The following is an 18,385-nucleotide window of genomic DNA, read 5'->3' as shown; positions in this document are numbered from 1 at the left end:
AGCGGCGAACCATTCGGGCTCTGACACCGGTGCAGCTCGGAAAAAAAAAAAGAAAAGTCATTTACTTTGAACATGCAGCTGCTTAGACAGTGGCAGAAGAGGTAAATCAGAATGTCGTTTTCACTCATGGTCACAACATAACTCTTCACCAAACTAACTCATTCCTTGAACTATAAGAACACAACAAATCTATAACAGTAACAACACTCCTAATCTACCATGTACTACACTAATAATAATAAAAAAAAAAACAAACCCCGAACTCCCATAATGCATTGCTGTGATGCATTATGATCGATAACGTGTCTGCTTTAAAAGACAGCATGTCCATGCAAACATCTACTTTTTTAAGTGAAAAGGCACTTATTTATGGAGTTAAATTTCTCATTAATACCTGCAAATGCATAGATAGTCCTTGATTTGCACACAAGTTTTGTGATTCACAAACACAAATGTCCAATTTGTAACTTGTGTGTTGGTTTTTACAAATAGATGTGTATTTCGTAAATATGTAATTTTTTTCCATTTGTAGAAAACACACAAAAAAGCATTTGCAAAACTGAAAATTCTGCATTTTGGTGCTTGTCATTTAACGCTCAAACCTTCTTTACTCTTTCTTCATTGTTTTAAAAGTGTGATATTTTCACTTTGTAAAAATGACAGAGTTGCTGTTAATGTGTTGACAAACTGTCTGAAAATGACTTGAGTTTGATCTACACTGCCACCATGAAATGTAAGTGAGACATCTTTGCAGCAGTGGACAGGGTGTTTAAAGATACAAGTGGTGAGTTGATCAATTTATCGTTATAAAAGTTAACTTTTCAGTTAGCAGATTAGTGGTTATTGAAGCTAACTTTTTGGTTAGCTGTGCCCACCACTGCCTATCACCATAGCAATGGTCTGTGGGGCACTGTGTTCTCACGCGTGCATCTGTTGGAACACCGTCTGATGAATATGAGAACTTGTTAACCAGATTGAATTTCCTCTTTACCTTTCCTCTTCCTTCCTTGCTTCCAGGACATCCCCGAGGCCCCTGAGCGGTTGATGACGGACACCATTAATGAGACTATTCTGCTGTGCCGTTTCCCGGCTGAGATAAAATCCTTCTACATGCAGCGCTGTGCTGAAGACAGACGCCTCACTGAATCGGTATGGACCCCAGGAGTCAAAGGTCATTCTGTTTCCAAACTGACTCAGTGGCTACCAGTTTGTTTTATTGTTTTCATCGCATCACTTACTGATCAGCACGTTAATTTCAGGATAATTACTCCCACATCATGAGCTTTTTTTGGATAGCTAGCACAAAGCAACGATTGTGTTAGCAAGCTAATGGTTACATAAATGACAATAATAATTTATATAGGTATATACACTTTCAGTTGTACAAACTAAGTGCTGCCAAGGTGCCAAACATTTGAACATTTCCTCTCTTACTTGAAACACGAGGGATTATAGCGAATAGCATGTCTGTTTTCGGTTGTTAACGCAATGTCTCAAGAACCAGTTGACCAATTTCATTCATATTTAGCATAAGACTGTACTTGGGTGATCCCTTGACACCAGTCAATTACGGTGACCTTGGGGTAAATTGCAAGGTCACAGCGAGCTATTGAAGATATTGTCATTGCCATCCTTGTTAGCGAGATATCACTAGAACCAGTTGACAAAGGTGTACTTGGGTGATCACAGACACTATGTATTACTGATTTGTGGGGATTGGAGGAGCTATGTCTTCTCCTGATGACTATTGTTATCAAAGTCTGCAGTTAAATATACATTTCTTTATGTTATGCGAAGTCTCACGTTCGTAATGGCCGCTGGATTAGCATTTTCCAAGGCGTGAACATGTAGTTAACATTAGGGAATAACCCTGTTGTGTGTGTGGTGATTTGCGGACGTTCGTGCTGGATTTTACGGTCGCAAATTGGCGACATGTTGGCGGAGCCAGTAAAACTCAGCATGAACGTCCGCAAATCATCAGACACAACAGGATTATTCCCTTTCTTATCCAATTCCATCATTTGCATGGTTTATTTTTCTGTAAGTAATTCGGATGGCAAATCATTGTGAAAGGGTGTGGTTGGCTCGTCAAAGCTTACCGTAGCAACAGCGTCTTCATGCCAAACTGGAAATTCTGTGAGCAGACTTACAGATTTCTCCATCTTGTCAGCTGCATTGAGTTAAATAGATGGTAAATCCATCAATCAATCCAGTTAAATGCATCTCGGGATTGTTGTCGCTGCACTAGCTTCTGTCGCTCTCAGGTGACAGCGCCATTATTGACACCTGCACAGCAACGCAGTCAGGAGGCGGCGTAACGCATCAGATGTAAAACTGTTTTAATATTTTGCCACCATCCACGTGATATTTTATGGTCTAAAATCTCACACCAATCATTAACCAATCAGATTTGCAGAAAAAATTGAATTGGATTACAATCAAAGTCTCCATTACCCAAAGGTTTTGATGATGTACAGCTTTCAAGCTATGCTGTTAGTTTTCTGACCAGTTACAACAGTTCTGATGTGTGCCTTCTGAAGGTGGACGTGTTGATGCCCAACGTTGGTGAGATTGTTGGAGGATCGATGCGTATCTGGGATGCTGACGAGCTGCTGGAGGGATACAAGAGAGAAGAAATCGACCCGACTCCGTACTACTGGTACACTGACCAGGTAATGGCCGCGCTGCAGAACCTTTTTCCGCTCTTTTGCTAAGAATGAGCCCACGAAGATGAATGTCATAACACACAAACTATTATATGAACAAAAGTTCAGTTGTTCTTGATAGTGAATATTAAAGTGAGTACAGACAGGTTTACAGTGAATCCGGAAAGTATTCACAGTGCTTCACTTTTTCCACATTCTATTATGTTTAGGGATGGGTCTGTAATCAACATAGAGCAATGATAGTTTTCTGATAAACACCCTCAAAAACAATGGCCGCTCTGAAGGACCGATTAGGGAATCGTTACTTAAAAAGGCTATCGATGTCGGTGGATCGAATAATTTCTTAACAATTCTCCAAAAGAACTGGCTCTCGATACCCAACCCTAAATATGTTACAGCCTTATTCCAAAATGGATGAGTCACCCTACCCCCCCCCCCCCCCCCCCAAAAAAAAGAATCTGTGTACAGTACCCTATAATGATAATGTGAATTTTATTTTTTTGCAATTTATTAAAAATAAAATCATACTTTACTCAAGTACTTTATCCATACACTTCTTTGTGTTAAATATTCACAGCCTTTGCTATGAAGCTCAAAATTGAGCTCAGATGTATTATGTTTCTACAGCTTAATTGGAGTCACCGTCGTGATTAGACAGCATGATTATTGCGCATGTGTGCCTTAGGCTGGCCACAATAAATCAGGATTTTGATATGACACACTTGTGAGGTGGGATGGATTATCTTGGCAAAGAAGTGCTCATTAACAGATTTAGACAGATTTGTGAACAATATTTGACAAATAGGTCTTTTGTGTATATAGAAAATGTTTTAGATCTTTGAGTTCATGAAAAAATGGGAGCAAAATCAAAAACATTTAAAAACTCGGCAAATGCAGAGAAATGAAATTTATTGAAATGTCATGTAAAGTCAGACAGATCTGGGTTCTTAATGAATGTAGCTCACGCAGGAACTCATTCAGAAGGAACCCCAAACACAGAATACAGTGATGTTTCATAGAGAGTCAGAGTCTCCTCCAATTACAGTGGGTGGACTTGTTCTCACAACCGGTTCCTATTGCATACACAGGACAGGGGGGTGATCCTCCCATATCACGTACTCAGTGCGTGGTCAGAAAAGTGTGTATTAAGTGACAAAGTTTTTTATTCGGCACACAAAATATTCAAATAGAAAAAAATGAACAATTCCACAAACAAACACAGACAAAACTAGTGAGTCCGAAAGGGTGTGGGCTGAAGCAAAGCTTATTAGCGCCCACCCCTGCTAGTACAAGTCCAACAATTCTAATCAGTCATATTTACATAAATATAAATTCACTACTACATGTCGACACACAGACATACACATCAATATACTATTCACTTATAATTATATTTATATAGTACCAGATCACAAGAAAGTCGGATCAAGGCACTTTACGCCAGTAAGGACTAACCTTACCAACCCCCAGAGCAAGCACTAGGCAACTGTGGTGAGGAAAAACTCCCTATAAGGAAGAAACCTCAAGCAGACCAGGCTCTTGGGGGTGACCCTCTGCTTGGGCTGTGCCATATATACCTATATACATACGTATATACTTTACAAACATAAATATATACATACATATACACAGTCACTTATATACATATACACCTACCCATATCTATATATCTACATACGCATATACATACCCACACATTCAAATATACAATAAGTCCCACTTATAAATTGAACATTCCATATAAATCAAATTATATTTGCTTCTTTATGATACTTAGACATGATGTTCTTTTTGAGTAGTTTCTTAAATCTTACTAAGGTACTACTCATTCTAACCTCTGTTGAACATTTGTTCCATTTCCTCACCCCAACCACAGACACACAAAAACCCTTTACATTTGTTCTTACTGGTGGTTTCATAAAATTGCACAACCTCTTAAACTATATCTGGATTCCCTCAATCGGAACAGACTCTGGACATGTCTCGGTAAGGCTTGGTTTTTCGCTCGAAATAAAGTTTGAATTGTAATGTAATCGACCAAATCAATGAATTTTAATAAATTTAAAGACACAAATAGAGAATGAGTTGGTTCACGATATTGTTTATTGCAGATGATTCGTATGGCTCGTTTTTGCAAAAGGAATATTGGATTGGTATTTGATTTGTAAGTGTTTCCCCATGACTCAACACAATATGTCATATATGGTACCATCAGAGAATGATATAAAGTAAGTAACCCTTCTTGCGGCAGTAGGTCTTTGGCTTTATACAAAATGGCTATAGTTTTTGACAATTTTGATTTCACATAATTTATATGTGGTTTCCAGCTAAGTTTATTATCAATTATAACACCTAAAAATTTATTCTCTGTTACTAACTCAATTTCCTTATTGTTTATAGTTAAATTTTTACATTTGGGTGCCTGTTTATTTCCAAATATAATACATTTAGTTTTCCCAAGGTTGAGTGACAACTTATTAGCGTCAAACCAAACCTTAAATTTTTCCAGTTCTTTCTCCACTATGTCCAGAAGCTGTTCAAGATTTTCACCGCTACAGAACACAGTTGTATCATCCGCAAAAAGGACACATCTCAGTGAACTCGACACCCAACTTATATCATTTATATAGATTATAAACAACAAAGGACCCAGCACTGAGCCCTGCGGCACCCCACATGTGACATCCCTGAGTTCAGAATTTGTATTATTGAATTGAACATACTGAAATCTGCCTTGTAAATAACTAGCTATCCATTCATATGCCAGACCTCTGATTCCATATTTCTGCAGTTTACTTAATAGTATTCCATGGTTAATTGTGTCAAACGCTTTCTGTAAATAAAAAAAAACACCTATTGTGTATTGTTTATTGTCAATTGCAGTTGCTATACTTTCCACAAAGTCCATCAAAGCATGTGATGTAGTTCGAGACCTTCTGAATCCATATTGTTCTTCACAAATTATGTTATGCTTCAGTAAATAATCATTTAATCTTTTAGCAAATATTTTTTCCAAAATTTTGGAAAATTGTGGCAGGAGTGATATAGGTCTATAATTAGAAAATGTGTGTTTGTCACCAGTTTTAAACAGAGGAATTACTTTGGCTATTTTCATTTGAGAAGGAAATTTACCAGTACTTAGTGACATATTGCAAATATAATTGAACGGTTTTACTATACAATCAATAACTTTTTTTAATAAAGCCATATCCAAATTATTAAAATCAGTCGATTTCTTACGTTTTGAACCATGAACCAGATCAAGTATTTCCCTTTCATGAGTACCACCAATGAACATTGAAACAGATTTGTTAAACGTTGAATTATTTACCCAGACGTTATTAGTTGATGAGTCGATTTTATTGGCAAGATTTTTACCCACATTAACGAAGTATTCATTAAAGTGTTCAGCAATAGACTCGTCGTTATCAATTGTGATGTAGTTGTTACTCTGAAAAAATGAAGGATAATCTCTAGTTACTCTATTCTTTTTTTACTATTTCATTTAATATGTTCCATGTGTTTTTGATGTCATTTCTATTTTTGACAAGTAACTCATTATAATATGTTTTTTTTACTGAGTCTCATGATATTGATTAACTTATTCTTATATGTTTTATACTTACTTTCAGCTTCCTTAGTTCGTAGTTTTATGAATTGTTTATATAGTACGTTTTTCTTTTTACATGCCCTCTGAAGTCCCTTAGTTATCCATGGTTTGTTGCTATATTGATTTCTATATATTTTGTCAACAAATGGACAGTGTTTATTATACAAACTGGAAAAAATGGAAATGAAAGCATCATATGACCTGTCAACATCATCAACAAAAACATCTGACCAATTCTGACTTGATAAATCCTCCCTTAAATTATCAATTGTTTCAGGTGTTACTTTTCTACTCATGAATTTGATATTGCTTTGATACATACAACATGAACAACCCTCCAATGCAAAGACTGAGAAAACTGGCAAGTGATCACTAATATCACTGACCAGTAGTCCCCCACTAAGATTACCGGCTATAACGTTAGTTAAAATATTGTCAATGAGAGTTGTTGTATCCATAGTTATTCTGCTAGGATGAATGATGGTTGGAAACAGTCCTAAACAGTACAAGGTGTTTATAAATGAGGTAATTTGTAGATGATTGTGAGGGTTTAAAAAATCTATATTGAAATCTCCACAGACAAATAAATGCTTATTTCTGTTGATTTTGTTGTACATTCCTAACATAATGTCTTCAAAGGTGTCAATATTTGTCCCAGGAGCTCTGTAAATGCAACTAACAACTATGTTTTTGGAGTTTATAGATGTAATTTCTATGGTAACACATTCCATGATGTTGTCCACTGTAAATGACATGTTGTTAATGAGTTTACTGTTATAATCTGACCTTACAAACAATGCAACGCCTCCGCCCCTTCTCGTCTGCCTATTAACCAGGAACAATTCATAACCATCAAGATATACCAGATCTTTATTATCCTCATTTAACCATGTTTCTGAAATTGCAATAACTGAAAAATGTTTTTTGGATGTTTTCAAACAATCATTAATAGTGGACAGATTACGAGAAAGACTTCTGCTGTTGAAATGTATAATTGAAAAATCTTCATCATTGATTTTATAATTTTTGAATTGTTCTTCTGTAAAATATTTGCACTGTCTCACAATATTCTCACTGAAAAAGGTATCAGGATCATTTTCAGATTCGAAGGGGTGGTTAGCAGAGTTATTATAATTAAATGTATCTAGACAGAGCTCCTGGGCAGAAATAAATGGATCATTATCCTTAGTCATTATGTCTCTCTTGTCTCCGGGTGTAGATGATGTGGATGAGTGGGTTGCTCCAGTCTGCATCATGGTGCTGTGATGTGTTTGAGTCCTCATACCTATTGTTCATATTTGTCCAGCTCCTCGATGTTCCTTATTGCCATAACCTTTGCTTGTTCTGGTGATCCATTCAGTTTGATGAATATTTTACAGTTTGAAGTCCATGTGTGCTGGATTTTTCCCTGTTTCTTTAAGAAGCGTGCTTTCCTGGCGATGTCGGCATTCCGTTTGGTGAGATGTTCATTGATGAATACGTTTGTCCCTTTCAGTTTTCTTCCTTGTTTTAACAGTGCTGTTTTGTGTTTTCTCTTGATGAATCTCATGATGACGGTTCGTTTATCACCGTCATTTCTCCGGGGCAGAGGGTGGCACGCTCAAACTGGAACACTCAAAATCTGGACCTTCTCATGTAGATAAGAGAGATGGAGACTTGCTGCCTATGTCTTCTCAGATAAAAAAAAAGTAGTGGAGACACACGCAGTTACAAGTTGTACTTTCTGGGTAGGTAAAAAGACCGTAGCAAGAACACAGTGACCCATCCCATGCAGAATTTTTAGAAGGGGCGCAGTGACCCACTTGTGCAGATACGAGAATCAGTAAAATATGAAACTTATAGTTAATAGCAAAAACATGTCTGAGGTAGCCATTAACAATATGCTAGCTGATTTATGTTCTGATATTTAGAATGGGATTCTGAGCATCTACCCTCATCTAGTGGTGAAGGTTACATAACATTATAACAACACTACAACCCCTGGCAAAAATTATGGAATCACCGGCCTCGGAGGATGTTCATTCAGTTGTTTAATTTTGTAGAAAAAAAGCAGATCACAGACATGACACAAAACTAAAGTCATTTCAAATGGCAACTTTCTGGCTTTAAGAAACACTATAAGAAATCAGGAAAAAAAATTGTGGCAGTCAGTAACGGTTACTTTTTTAGACCAAGCAGAGGGAAAAAAATATGGACTCACTCAATTCTGAGGAATAAATTATGGAATCACCCTGTAAATTTTCATCCCCAAAACTAACACCTGCATCAAATCAGATCTGCTCGTTAGTCTGCATCTAAAAAGTAGTGATCACACCTTGGAGAGCTGTTGCACCAAGTGGACTGCCATGAATCATGGCTCCAACACGAGAGATGTCAATTGAAACAAAGGAGAGGATTATCAAACTCTTAAGAGGGTAAATCATCACGCAATGTTGCAAAAAGATGTTGGTTGTTCACAGTCAGCTGTGTCTAAACTCTGGACCAAATACAAACAACATGGGAAGGTTGTTAAAGGCAAACATACTGGTAGACCAAGGAAGACATCAAAGCATCAAGACAGAAAACTTAAAGTAATATGTCTCAAAAATCGAAAATGCACAACAAAACAAATGAGGAACAGTTCTGTGACCGAACTGTAAGAGACCGCCTAAAGGAAATGGGATTTACATACAGAAAAGCTACATGAAAGCCATCATTAACACCTAAACAGAAAAAAACAAGGTTACAATGGGCTAAGGAAAAGCAATCACGGACTGTGGATGACTGGATGAAAGTCATATTCAGTGATGAATCTTGAATCTGCATTGGGCAAGGTGATGATGCTGGAACTTTTGTTTGGTGCCGTTCCAATGACATTTATAAAGATGACTGCCTGAAGAGAACATGTAAATTTCCACAGTCATTGATGATATGGGGCTGCATGTCAGGTAAAGGCACTGGGGAGATGGCTATCATTACATCATCAATAAATGCACAAGTTTACGTTGATATTTTTGGACACTTTTCTTATCCCATCAATTGAAAGGATGTTTGGGGATGATGAAATCATTTTTCAAGATGATAATGCATCTTGACATAGAGCAAAAACTGTGAAAACATTCCTTGCAAAAAGACACATAGGGTCAATGTCATGGCCTGCAAAAAGTCCGGATCTTAATCCAATTGAAAATCTTTGGTGGAAGTTGAAGAAAATGGTCCATGACAAGGCTCCAACCTGCAAAGCTGATCTGGCAACAGCAATCAGAGAAAGTTGGAGCCAGATTGATGAAGAGTACTGTTTGTCACTCATTAAGTCCATGCCTCAGACACTGCAAGCTGTTATAAAAGCCAGAGGTGGTGCAACAAAATACTAGTGATGTGTTGGAGCGTTCTTTTGTTTTTCATGATTCCATAATTTTTTCCTCAGAATTGAGTGATTCCATATTTTTTTCCCTCTGCTTGGTCTAAAAAAGTAACCGTTACTGACTGCCACAATTTTTTTTTCCTGATTTCTTGGTGTTTCTTAAAGACAGAAAGTTGCCATTTGAAATGACTTTAGTTTTGTGTCATGTCTGTGATCTGCTTTTTTTCTACAAAATTAAACTGAATGAACATCCTCCGAGGCCGGTGATTCCATAATTTTTGCCAGGGGTTGTAATTATCTCAATCTCAGTTTATTAATAAAGCACTTTAAAATGCATACAAACAACCAAAGCACTGTACACAACAAGAACAGGCAAGTTAAAATAAATAAACACAAGAACAGGCAAGTTAAAATAAATAAATAAACCACAGTTAAAAGCAGAAACACTAAAAAAAAAAGAAGAAAAAAAAAAAAAAGTCAAACTGCATTAGAAGCCAAAGAGAAGAAATGTGTTTTAAGAGAAGATTTAAAAGCAGAGAGAGAATCAGCCTGCCTGATGTGCAAAGGAAGATCATTCCACAGTTTTGGGGCAACGACTGAAAAAGCTCAGTCACCTCTACGCTTCCTCTTTGACCTTGGGATAACCAACAGTGACAAATCAGCTGACCTGAGTGAGCGTGAAGGGACGTATAAATGGAGCAGGTCAGACAGATATTGCGGGGCAAAGCCATGAAGACATTTAAAAACAAATAAAAGAATTTTAAAATCAATTCTAAAAGGAACTGGGAGCCAATGAAGTGAGGCCAAAACCGGTGTAATGTGCTCGCATCTTCTAACACCAGCTAAAAGTCGTGCAGCAGCATTTTGCACCATCTGTAGGCGAGTAAGCAGAGTCTGATTCATTCCAATATAAAGTGCATAGCAATAGTCCAGGTGATTAGTGATAAAAGCATGGATTCAAATCTCAAAATCATGCCGTGAAAGAAATCGCGTCACCTTGGCCAGTTGTCTAAGTTGATCAATCAATCAATCAATTTTATTTATGTAGCGCCAAATCACAACAACAGTTGCCCCAAGGCGCTTTATATTGTAAGGCAAGGCCATACAATAATTACGTAAAAACCCCAACGGTCAAAACGACCCCCTGTGAGCAAGCACTTGGCGACAGTGGGAAGGAAAAACTCCCTTTTAACAGGAAGAAACCTCCAGCAGAACCAGGCTCAGGGAGGGGCAGTCTTCTGCTGGGACTGGTTGGGGCTGAGTGAGAGAAACAGGAAAAAGACATGCTGTGGAGGGGAGCAGAGATCAATCACTAATGATTAAATGCAGAGTGGTGCATACAGAGCAAAAAGAGAAAGAAAGAAAGAAACACTCATTGCATCATGGGAACCCCCCAGCAGTCTAAGTCTATAGCAGCATAACTAAGGGATGGTTCAGGGTCACCTGATCCAGCCCTAACTATAAGCTTTAGCAAAAAGGAAAGTTTTAAGCCTAATCTTAAAAGTAGAGAGGGTGTCTGTCTCCCTGATCCGAATTGGGAGCTGGTTCCACAGAAGAGGAGCCTGAAAGCTGAAGGCTCTGCCTCCCATTCTACTCTTACAAACCCTAGGAACTACAAGTAAGCCTGCAGTCTGAGAGCAAAGCGCTCTATTGGGGTGATATGGTACTATGAGGTCCCTAAGATAAGATGGGACCTGATTATTCAAAACCTTATAAGTAAGAAGAAGAATTTTAAATTCTATTCTAGAATTAACAGGAAGCCAATGAAGAGAGGCCAATATGGGTGAGATATGCTCTCTCCTTCTAGTCCCCGTTAATACTCTAGCTGCAGCATTTTGAATTAACTGAAGGCTTTTCAGGGAACTTTTAGGACAACCTGATAATAATGAATTACAATAGTCCAGCCTAGAGGAAATAAATGCATGAATTAGTTTTTCAGCTGAGACAAGACCTTTCTAATTTTAGAGATATTGCGTAAATGCAAAAAAGCAGTCCTACATATTTGTTTAATATATATACATATTTATTTATTTTTGAATGACATATCCTGATCAAAAATGACTCCAAGATTTCTCACAGTATTACTAGAGGTCAGGGTAATGCCATCCAGAGTAAGGATCTGGTTAGACACCATGTTTCTAAGATTTGTGGGGCCAAGTACAATAACTTCAGTTTTATCTGAGTTTAAAAGCAGGAAATTAGAGGTCATCCATGTCTTTATGTCTGTAAGACAATCCTGCAGTTTAGCTAATTGGTGTGTGTCCTCTGGCTTCATGGATAGATAAAGCTGGGTATCATCTGCGTAACAATGAAAATTTAAGCAATGCCGTCTAATAATACTGCCTAAGGGAAGCATGTATAAAGTGAATAAAATTGGTCCTAGCACAGAACCTTGTGGAACTCCATAATTAACCTTAGTCTGTGAAGAAGATTCCCCATTTACATGAACAAATTGTAATCTATTAGATAAATATGATTCAAACCACCGCAGCACAGCACCTTTAATACCTATGGCATGCTCTAATCTCTGTAATAAAATTTTATGGTCAACAGTATCAAAAGCAGCACTGAGGTCTAACAGAACAAGCACAGAAATGAGTCCACTGTCTGAGGAAGTTGATAGAAACTAGACTTGACTGCTGACCTAATCTGAGCATCAAATTTAAGATTACTGTTCAGTTTTACACCCAGGTTTGTTGCTGTCTGTGTCAGATACATGGGACCCAGATCAACATTGATTTTGGAAGTGTCACTAGGTCCAAACAGCAACACCTCAGTCTTCTTATCATTCAGGTGTAGAAAATGTATGGACAACCATGCCTTAATGTCACCAATGCACTCTAGGAGATGGTTCGCAGAGTATGCATTTTGCTGCTTCAGTGGCAAATAAATTTGACAGTCATCAGCATAAAAATGAAAAGAGATATCATGTCTCCTAAAAATTGATCCCATTGGGAGTAGATACAAAGAAAAAAGAAGCGGACCAAGTATGGAGCCTTGAGGCACCCCACATGTAAGGTGTGCTGCACAAGATTCAACAGCTCCAATACGGACACAAAAACTTCTCTCTGATAGGTAGGATCTAAACCAGTCTAAAACAACACCCTTAATGCCCACCCAGTTTTCCAGGCGAGACGAGAGGATCTGATGATCCACTGTATCGAAGGCCGCTGTTAGATTCAACAGGACCAAAACAACACAGTGACCAGAATCAGTAGCTACACAAATGTCATTAAAAACCCGCAGCAGTGCCAACTCAGTACTGTGACGGGATTTAAAACCAGACTGAAACAACTCCAGGGTGTCATGATTATTTAGAAAAGAACTCAACTGTCAGTATACAATTTTCTCCAAAGTTTTAGAGAGAAAAGGAAGTTTGGAAATTGGCCTAAAATTAGAAAGTTCAGAAGAATCTAAGCCAGATTTCTTAATAAGTGGGGTCACCACTACATTCTTGAAACTGGTAGGCACTATACCATTAACCAAACTCCCATTAATAATATTCAGTACAAATGGTGCCAACGTGGAAAAAGCCTCTTTAAAAAGACGAGGTGGCAAGGGGTCAATTGGAGAACCAGCAGGCTTCATATGATCAATATCGCTCAAAGACGGCAAACTGACAGACTCAAACTGGTCAAAAACAGCAGAGCATGTCAGAGATAGAAGGGAAATAAACAGGTGAACTAATGAGGGCCCTGATATCAGCAACCTTCTTAAGAAAAAAACATAAAATTCTCACACAATTCAGTGGAGCTCTCCAACAATCCATTTGTGGTGCACTTAAAACAGAATTTACAATCTTAAAAAGAACACGAGGATTATGACAGTTCGAAGCAATAACATCAGAAAAGTACTTAAATTTAGCAGCCTTCATAGTTTTCTGATAAAAACGCCAACAGTCACGCAGTAACTGGAAGGACAACTGAGATCTGTCCTTTGTCGTGGTCCTCTTTTTGGTCGTCTCAGGATGTCTTCTTTTAGATAACACAAACTAATTGCAAGTGATTTGCTAGAAAAGGACACAACACTTTGGAATAATTCAGCCTTAAGTAAGATAAAATGCACAGAGTTTTTAAGTTTATTTAAGCCTTTGACACAGAGCTTATACAAACTGAGTCCTCTAGAGAGACTGAATATGACAACCGCGCTCATCTATTTATTGGAGACCCGCGGGCATCGCTCCTCCTTCGACTTTTTTATTTATTTCATTCCCAAGACATGGTTTTCTATTGGAAGCGTCCTCTAGTGAACCCTAAGCAGGTGTTAGGCCATTATTTCAATGTGACAAACTGTTATGTGTCGGACGCAGCCCGGAGAACCGACCAGCGTTTGAAGGACCCAGTATAAAATAAGCAGAGCACGGTACAAAGGATAACAGAGTTTAATGAACATAACAGTGATGTGATAAATATAGAAGTGCGCGGTCTGGCGTGGTGGATTGCGGTGCGCTCCCAGCAGCGCTAACGGTCCGGAGCCAGAACTGGTTCGGACCCAAGGACCCCGCCGACACCCCCCAGGTGGCCGCGACAAACCGAGTCTGTGAAAGAAGGAATCATTATGTGAGTCCACACTCAACACACAGAGAGAACGCTCAAAGGTGCACAAACAGCAAACACTTCCTGGCTTAATTACTAATCAGCTTCCCACCCTGCAGGCATGGAACATCCAGTTCACAAACTCCACTGCAGCGGAAGCTGATTTAAACGACCAATATACAGCTCAATATAATGTGTGAGAGACACCACATTTACTGACTGTATAAATGTCACAAAATCTAACGTACCTCAGGAAGTGTGCTGACGAGCGTGAGACCTCACCCCCTCCTCTTTCACAGACCATGCATCAACCCTGGACGTTCTCTGCATCCACTGATGATGAGATGGCTCCCGAGACGACGATCTCACCCGTCTGGTCACAAGGTCGAGTCTCTGGCAAATACACACTGTGTACTCCAGTCTTAAATGCCACCATGTTCCAATCCATGTAGATGCACCACAGCTGTGAGTCCTGATGAGCCGCAGGTGATCAGCCTCAGGTGATCAGGGTGAGGTCCTGATAAACTCAGCTACACAGCCACTCAGTCCCAAATGCAAGCCACCTGGAAGGAAAAACAAAAGACAGAAACAAAAAGGCAGCCAGGCCCCCCAGCCATACAACACAAACGCTCCCATTAAAACGTGAAGGATTTACAACTGATTTTTTTAAAAGACCTTCGGCCACAGGTGCAGCTGGCCTGAGGCCCCCTGCACGTGGCCTGCGGGAAAGCACCTAAGAGGCCTTGGAAAACCCCTGACAGACCGAATGACTAATAGAGCCCTTTTTTTTGGGTTGAACACCTGCTAGTTCAGCCAGAGGACATACAGTTCAGATCAGGACACTTGATAGTTCATCATAGTTCAAATAAGGACCTAAAAAGTCTTCTACAGTCCCTCCTCTGGGACTCGAAAGAGTCCCATTACATCAACTATACTCTTGGGTTGTTTACTGACAAGACATCCTCATTTGTGCATTGCAATAATAAAAAAAGAAAAACACATCACTCGACTTACTGATAACTCTGGTGCGGATATGAATATAAGTGATACTTCACACGGTAAATATATTTAAGTGTAAGTGCAGGTGAACCTACATACTAAGGCACAAGGTGATCAATTAGCTGGATTATATCAACGCAAGGTGACATTCAAACATTGAGTTTTGGTGTAATTCAAGGCACTTAAAATGGCCACATAAAACAAGTTACCTCAACCTCTTAATCATGGCAAAGTAAAGGCCTTACATTGACATTAGTGCAACCAATCATCTTCTGGCATCTATTGTCTCACTCAACCAGAGGCTCCAACCCATTATACTTGGTTCTACATATTATTTTGTTAAAGCGTCACACATTTATTTTTTTAAATGCATCAAATAACCCCTACGTTACCACTATTTAGTCAACCAATCAAGAAACTATTCTAAGGTTAGCGCAGCTATATCTAGTTAAATGATAAACACAATAAATGGTTTCCCTTCATGTCCGTCCTTAAGTCATTTGCCTTAGTCAATCATATAATGGTTTTCATTATAGGCCATTTCTCAACATTTTCCACTTTGTTTTTCTTCTTTTCAGCTTGTTTTCTAATGCCCTTTTTGGCCAGACGCCAAATTTAGGCGATGCATGTCTCTTAAGGCATGCTATAATTTAAGAAAAAGGGGTCCCTATGGTGCATCTTTACTACTAAATCTCCAAACACGCCGTGTAAGGGTCCCCTTTTTATAACTTTGCAATGTGATATCTATGTGTATGCATTTAGCTTTATCTGTGTTACGCAGGTGATGGTAAGGACAGACATTTACCCGACCTTCGTTACTAACATATATCCTTCTTTGTTTTTATTTACACTCAGATTTCTGAAACCAGTCCGCAATTTAAACTCAAGAACCAAGGTCATCGTCCGTTTTCAGTGCCATTACGTCAGTCCGCGCTCCTCAGCATTTACTCAGCATCTGAAGTTTTGGGAGAAGTTGGGGAATATGGGGAGGTTGGCCTTTCAGGGGTAGTGGGGGAAGGATCAGGAATTCTGGCTTTCAGACAGTCGCGCAGTTCTCTGATGGATCTTTCCAGCTCCTTGTGCTGCTTGGCCAGGTTGTACAGGGCCCCCAGAGAATTCTTGCCCACATTCAGGGTGGTGGTGGCCAGCCCTAGGTGTTCCCTCTCCATATGCTCCATCATGCTGGCTAGCATGTCCATACTAGAGTGAAGACCACACAGTTGAGTATGGAGGCCCTCCTGAGCACAAGAGATGTTGGCATTGTCACAGTGTATCCTTAACAGGTATGCAGCTGTCTGACTCAGTTGTGGCATGATTTCCTCAAATAGTCCATGGGGAATGTGATTTGTGAGGGGCAGGAGCTGCTCCAAGGTTTTTGGAACAGACTCTTGTGGAAGACAAAGCTCTCGAACCAAGATTGCCATGTCCTGTGGGGTGACCATGACCAGATTAAGGTTGTGCAGTCCAGGGGACAGGAAGTACAAGGGGGAAGGCATTTCGTGTGTGAGGGGAGTATTGTTGATGTCGCACGGGCAAGTGGTTGGGACACTCTGGGCATTTAGCAGCCTGTACAAAGCTCCCCTCTGTCCTGGTGGGTGAGTTCGGCTAAGGGCCACCCCTGCTGATCCTCCTCCAGAGGCACTGGGCTGATCAGAATATCTCTCCTGCCTTGGGGGTGGAAAGCTGGGGACAGGTCCTAGCAGTGAATTGGGTCTAGGATGCACTCGGGCGGTTGCTGCATATGGCCGACCTTGGCTGCCTCCCCTGGAGGGTATCATTGCCACTGGCACATGTGACTGTCTCCATGGCATCTGCGGAAGGGGTGTGTTCCCGAGTCCAAAGGGTCCTTCAGATGATGGTGGAGTCCTCGGGCCGACTCTTGCTGTAGGCAGATTCTGTGAAGCCGTCATCGCCAGGTGCTGGAACGATGAGGATCTTTCTGTTGCCAACTGGTTTAGCTGCTGGATGGATGGCGGCTGTGGTGACCAATCATGGCTCGACCGTCCCTCCAGTATATCCTCTTCTCCAAACAGTTCTGAGAGTCCAAGCAGACTTGATAGAGGCAGATCAGGCATAAGTCCCTGATCAGGGGAGTCTGGTCTCTCAGCCATACTCCTGTGTCCTATTAATATACATATACGTTCATTATTACAGCTCCATGTCATTCTTTCAGATACTGTCTATCCTATCCCTCATTGTTGTGGGTGCATGTGTGTGAATGTAAATGTGCGTGCATGTCTTCTTCCTCGTCTACAATATCACCAAGCATGGTCCATCCCAGTCCTCCCTATCTGGGGTATACGCCACAATATTAGGTATCTGGGGGCTGTCGGGGAGGATAATTGGTATTTCATCCATTTCCATATATTCTGGTTCTCTGTCTATTTCGTTTGTGCTTTCTTCTAGGGCTCGGACGGCTAACAGTGGGAGCTGTCCTACTGTGGATGAAATCAATTTATTGACCAGAAATTTTATCAAGGGAATACCACAACATATTACCAGCAAGACCGCCACCCCTGTTAGTGCCAAGATTACACCTATCTGATATAACCAGTCTTTCCATGATATCCACCCTCTCCTTAGAGCCCCAAACAGTGAAAATAGTGGGCCAATATTCATTCCATTCCCTACAATGTATCCAGAATCATCAGTTTCATTTCTCCCTCCTATGGAGTTACTTAATAGTTCCTGTTGCATCTCTTCAAGTGTGATTAAGAGCTCTGTCAAATTTCCGTCTTCCCCTGTACGCATGGGAATAGCTGTGCAACATTCGGTGGCTTTGATCATAATACAAACTCCTTGTTCATCAGCCATCATCATCTCGATAGCTAATCTATTTTGCATTGTCATTAACGAGGTGGCGTGCAGTTGTTCGGTTAAAGCTCCTACAGCTGCCAATGTCCAATTCAAATATCTTTGTTGATTATACCACAAGTAATTAATCCACTGCACCTCCTGGAACCTAGAACGGACTTTTGGAGTAACCCCGAACAGAGTCAGTGCCCATCCCCATTTATCCGCGTCTTCATCTGCTTTAACTCTGCTACTGTCTATGGCTTCTAATTGTCGGGGTATCCCTTCTGGTATCCCGTTTCTTACTGTGATGTTGTAGTCTGTTTTAAACGTCATTATTCCTCTTTTCTTACGAAGTTTCTGTGGCATGGGTTGTATTGAATTTGGCATTTCAATTACTGTTATTGCTCCTGTGAGCATCACAGGAGCACAACGGCCT

The 18,385-nt window shown here is 39.8% G+C and overlaps 1 protein-coding gene across 3 annotated transcripts in view; it reads left to right on the top strand.

The window, feature by feature from the left end:
- The window catches only part of nars1 (asparaginyl-tRNA synthetase 1), a 59,775-nt gene that overhangs the window by 24,083 nt on the left and 17,307 nt on the right, over window positions 1-18,385 (top strand). For all 3 annotated transcript variants that reach the window (XM_034191856.1, XM_034191854.1, XM_034191855.1), the window contains 2 exons: window positions 1,018-1,149; window positions 2,541-2,672. In XM_034191856.1, the coding sequence (XP_034047747.1) occupies window positions 1,018-1,149; window positions 2,541-2,672 (264 nt within the window). The remainder of the gene's footprint in view (window positions 1-1,017; window positions 1,150-2,540; window positions 2,673-18,385) is intronic.

The sequence above is a fragment of the Thalassophryne amazonica genome, chromosome 17 (genome assembly GCF_902500255.1).
Source record: "Thalassophryne amazonica chromosome 17, fThaAma1.1, whole genome shotgun sequence".
In the NCBI taxonomy this organism is placed as follows: domain Eukaryota; kingdom Metazoa; phylum Chordata; class Actinopteri; order Batrachoidiformes; family Batrachoididae; genus Thalassophryne; species Thalassophryne amazonica.
This window is presented reverse-complemented; position numbering and strand designations above follow the sequence as displayed.